This window comes from Stomoxys calcitrans, chromosome 1 (assembly GCF_963082655.1).
Source record: "Stomoxys calcitrans chromosome 1, idStoCalc2.1, whole genome shotgun sequence".
In the NCBI taxonomy this organism is placed as follows: domain Eukaryota; kingdom Metazoa; phylum Arthropoda; class Insecta; order Diptera; family Muscidae; genus Stomoxys; species Stomoxys calcitrans.
The window spans coordinates 90,308,170-90,313,891 of NC_081552.1; the positions used below are offsets into that span (position 1 = coordinate 90,308,170).

The 5,722-nt window shown below is 23.3% G+C and overlaps 1 protein-coding gene across 1 annotated transcript; it reads right to left on the reverse strand.

Annotated features, from left to right (window-relative positions):
- Positions 1–3,300: 3,300 nt before the first annotated feature.
- On the reverse strand, positions 3,301–5,296 carry LOC106095259 (glycine, alanine and asparagine-rich protein). The gene is made up of 4 exons (XM_013262499.2): positions 5,146–5,296; positions 4,902–5,058; positions 3,575–4,841; positions 3,301–3,514 (listed from the first exon to the last, which is right to left on the reverse strand). Exons 1-4 carry the CDS (start codon positions 5,158–5,160, stop codon positions 3,505–3,507), a joined length of 1,449 nt encoding a protein of 482 aa, XP_013117953.2. The 5' UTR covers positions 5,161–5,296; the 3' UTR covers positions 3,301–3,504.
- Between the last annotated feature and the right edge of the window lie 426 nt (positions 5,297–5,722).

The window sequence follows — 5,722 nt, forward strand, 5'->3', positions numbered from 1 at the left end:
TAATAATAATAATAATAATAATAATAATAATAATAATAATAATAATAATAATAATAATAATAATAATAATAATAATAATAATAATAATAATAATAATAATAATAATAATAATAATAATAATAATAATAATAATAATAATAATAATAATAATAATAATAATAATAATAATAATAATAATAATAATAATAATAATAATAATAATAATAATAATAATAATAATAATAATAATAATAATAATAATAATAATAATAATAATAATAATAATAATAATAATAATAATAATAATAATAATAATAATAATAATAATAATAATAATAATAATAATAATAATAATAATAATAATAATAATAATAATAATAATAATAATAATAATAATAATAATAATAATAATAATAATAATAATAATAATAATAATAATAATAATAATAATAATAATAATAATAATAATAATAATAATAATAATAATAATAATAATAATAATAATAATAATAATAATAATAATAATAATAATAATAATAATAATAATAATAATAATAATAATAATAATAATAATAATAATAATAATAATAATAATAATAATAATAATAATAATAATAATAATAATAATAATAATAATAATAATAATAATAATAATAATAATAATAATAATAATAATAATAATAATAATAATAATAATAATAATAATAATAATAATAATAATAATAATAATAATAATAATAATAATAATAATAATAATAATAATAATAATAATAATAATAATAATAATAATAATAATAATAATAATAATAATAATAATAATAATAATAATAATAATAATAATAATAATAATAATAATAATAATAATAATAATAATAATAATAATAATAATAATAATAATAATAATAATAATAATAATAATAATAATAATAATAATAATAATAATAATAATAATAATAATAATAATAATAATAATAATAATAATAATAATAATAATAATAATAATAATAATAATAATAATAATAATAATAATAATAATAATAATAATAATAATAATAATAATAATAATAATAATAATAATAATAATAATAATAATAATAATAATAATAATAATAATAATAATAATAATAATAATAATAATAATAATAATAATAATAATAATAATAATAATAATAATAATAATAATAATAATAATAATAATAATAATAATAATAATAATAATAATAATAATAATAATAATAATAATAATAATAATAATAATAATAATAATAATAATAATAATAATAATAATAATAATAATAATAATAATAATAATAATAATAATAATAATAATAATAATAATAATAATAATAATAATAATAATAATAATAATAATAATAATAATAATAATAATAATAATAATAATAATAATAATAATAATAATAATAATAATAATAATAATAATAATAATAATAATAATAATAATAATAATAATAATAATAATAATAATAATAATAATAATAATAATAATAATAATAATAATAATAATAATAATAATAATAATAATAATAATAATAATAATAATAATAATAATAATAATAATAATAATAATAATAATAATAATAATAATAATAATAATAATAATAATAATAATAATAATAATAATAATAATAATAATAATAATAATAATAATAATAATAATAATAATAATAATAATAATAATAATAATAATAATAATAATAATAATAATAATAATAATAATAATAATAATAATAATAATAATAATAATAATAATAATAATAATAATAATAATAATAATAATAATAATAATAATAATAATAATAATAATAATAATAATAATAATAATAATAATAATAATAATAATAATAATAATAATAATAATAATAATAATAATAATAATAATAATAATAATAATAATAATAATAATAATAATAATAATAATAATAATAATAATAATAATAATAATAATAATAATAATAATAATAATAATAATAATAATAATAATAATAATAATAATAATAATAATAATAATAATAATAATAATAATAATAATAATAATAATAATAATAATAATAATAATAATAATAATAATAATAATAATAATAATAATAATAATAATAATAATAATAATAATAATAATAATAATAATAATAATAATAATAATAATAATAATAATAATAATAATAATAATAATAATAATAATAATAATAATAATAATAATAATAATAATAATAATAATAATAATAATAATAATAATAATAATAATAATAATAATAATAATAATAATAATAATAATAATAATAATAATAATAATAATAATAATAATAATAATAATAATAATAATAATAATAATAATAATAATAATAATAATAATAATAATAATAATAATAATAATAATAATAATAATAATAATAATAATAATAATAATAATAATAATAATAATAATAATAATAATAATAATAATAATAATAATAATAATAATAATAATAATAATAATAATAATAATAATAATAATAATAATAATAATAATAATAATAATAATAATAATAATAATAATAATAATAATAATAATAATAATAATAATAATAATAATAATAATAATAATAATAATAATAATAATAATAATAATAATAATAATAATAATAATAATAATAATAATAATAATAATAATAATAATAATAATAATAATAATAATAATAATAATAATAATAATAATAATAATAATAATAATAATAATAATAATAATAATAATAATAATAATAATAATAATAATAATAATAATAATAATAATAATAATAATAATAATAATACACAATGACTTCTACTATGGTCTCATATATTCAGTTCAACTATGGTCCGCAATGAACCATAACTTATTTTTTGTTTCCAAATTTATAAAAAATAGTTCAGCGGAAAAAGATTTTCTAGTAATGAATAGTTGGAAGTTGGAGTTAATTGATATTTTTAGGAGCTAGACAGTTCCTACAACAAATATGGTTTCGCGGCTTTGAAAATCGCGTGTATCGGACTAAGTGTTAAGAAATATAGAAAATGTTTGTCAAATTTTTTGTGTTTTCTTTTCTAGGTCTTTTGGGACCGCCTTTGTAGCTGTCATTTCTTGTTTGACAAATAAGCAGTGTGAACTTGGTAACTCTTCGTGTCAACTACCCTATGCTTGTGTTACATTCTGAAATGTATTGCCCCAAAACAAAAACTGCCGATTTTTTTTTTTGAATATTTTTATATTCGCATGCAAAGACAAAATACAATACGTTTTAGGAAAAATGTGGTCAATGGTTTGGGGTTATTTATGAATGACTAGACTTAAGACTAAGGTTAATTTTATTTTACTTTAAAACTGTTTTATACATTGCAATTATTCGATAAACAATATGTATGCAGCTTCATTTCATTTAAAATTGTCCTATATAAAGACAGGTCGAGTCGTTGTTCTTATAAACAAATCACAATTCAAAGTCATTGGGGTTTAGTTGATCTACTGGAATGCAGTTTTCAACAAAAAAATATTTACCAGGGTCTAAAATAGAAAATAATTTGAGATAAGCATAGTCTTTTATAAAAACGATTCTCAACTTACAACACATTAACATGAAGGGCGTGAGGCCACACTGGGGCTGGTCCAGCAAGGGGAGCAGCACCACCGCCGCCGCCACCTCCTCCTCCCCCACCACTGCCTACGCAACCACCTTTGCCGCCCTTGCCACCATGACCACCTGTTGAGCCATCGGGACCTGAGGGACCATCAGCACCGTCGGGACCATCTGGACCACATAGGCCATAAGAACCACCACCATTTCCTCCATTACCACCACTAACACCTGAGACGTAACTATTTCCAGCAGCACCACCAGCACCTGCACCACCACCACCATCGCCTCCTAAGGGTCCAGCACCAGCACCTCCTCCACCTCCGCCGCCGCCACCAGCAGCGGCTCCACCAGCTCCAGCACCGCCGCCACCGGCAGGGCCACTACCACCTAAACCTCCAGGACCTCCGAAAGCACCTCCACCACCACCTGCTCCTCCAGCACCAGCTAAGCCAGATGAAAAACCTCCTAGGCCACCCAAACCTCCAGGACCACCACCACCTCCGAGACCACCTGGACTTCCAGGAGCTCCTGGAGCACCAGCGGCTACTGCACCAGCAGCTGCTGCAGAATTGGCAGCAGCAGCATTAGCAGCAGCCTGGGCATTTAAAGCAGCTTGAACATTGACTGCAGCCTGGGCATTGGCAGCAGCGGCAGCATTAGCCTGGGCAGCCAATTGAGCATTTGCTGCGGCTTGAGCAGCTTGGGCATTTAGAGCTGCTTGAGCATTCAAAGCAGCCTGGGCATTGGCAGCAGCATCAGCTGCGGCTCTGGCATTTGCAGCAGCAACTGCTTTGGCATTAGCAATGGCAGCAGCTTGAGCATCGGCGGCAGCTTGAGCGTTTGCTGCCGCCTGGGCGTTGATAGCTTCAGCAGCAGCAGCTTGAGCATCGGCAGCAGCTTGAGCATTGGCAACAGCTTGGTCGTTGGCGGCAGCAGCAGCTTGGGCAGCCGATTCAGCTGCACCTGCGGCTTGAGCGTTAACAGCTTCAGCTTGGGCGTTGGCTGCTTGGGCAGCAGCTTGCGCTACAGCCTCTGATTGCGATCTAAGTGCTTCCGCCTGGGCACGTGCAGCCTCTGAGGCGGCTACTACTTGGTTATTAACAGCATCGGCTTGAGCTTGGGCAGCTTCCACGGCAGCTTGTGCAGCTTCAGCATTAGCGTTGGCAAACGATTCGGCAGCCTGGTTTGCATGATCGGCAGCTTGTTGCACTGCATCAGCAATTGCTACCGCGGCATCAGCAGCAGCAGCACTTCCTATAATCACAATTTAGAATGTCAAACTATTCTCTCAGAGATTTTCACCTCAATACTAACCATCCGCACCTCCCACTGGAACTCCTACCGCGTTCACAAGAACACTTGGATTATGGGGCAACACTACATAATGACCCGCTGGTGATAATCCCAAGGGAACAAAACTCGCTCTGGCATTCACAGCACAAATGGCCACCACAACGGTTAGCATGAAAACCTAAATAGAGTCGAAAAATTACATCAGTTGTCATGTGGCTATTAGTTTTCCATATGGCGCCAAATAATTCTCTTGCTCCTTGCTCACCGATGATGTCCTCATTTTGCTGATAACATTGAAGTGAACTAAAGTTTTTTTGGTTTCGATTTACTTGGGCGTTGGTGACAAAGAAACAATGTCCGTATCAGCACACACGTTCCGCTGTGTACTTAGAGATCAATAAGACTGTAACTTCTTATGGAAATTGTTAAGCAATTTATAGCAACCGAGGTTGCTCAAGCCCCACTAAAGTGCTGACCGCATATCGAATGAGTCACTTTACAGGTATGTCAGCATTCTGGGGAGTATTTGCTTCTATTCCTCATTGATTGGTTAACTCACAGACAATAGACAGTAACAGCTTGACGGCATCGTTTGCTGACTGATTGACTGTGGGTAGTGGTCTAGAGATCTAACTGTGGCATTATATCTATTACGATATAATTTACACTTTGAACTAATAAATCAATGGAATTAAACAAGAAAATTAAATATTGAATTCTGCGTGAAATCTAAGAACAACTTGGAAATTTATAATACTGCGCATAAATTTGAATTTCTTTTTCCACAAAGATAGATTATCACATCTATTGTAAAATTGGAGAAAACAAGTAATAGCGTGCTA

Excerpts from the sequence above, each read along its gene's own strand:
- LOC106095259 (XM_013262499.2), bottom strand. Across the intron at positions 4,842-4,901 it reads TCCAGTGGGAGGTGCGGATG|GAAGTGCTGCTGCTGCTGAT; the intron begins GTTAGTATTGAG and ends TTGTGATTATAG.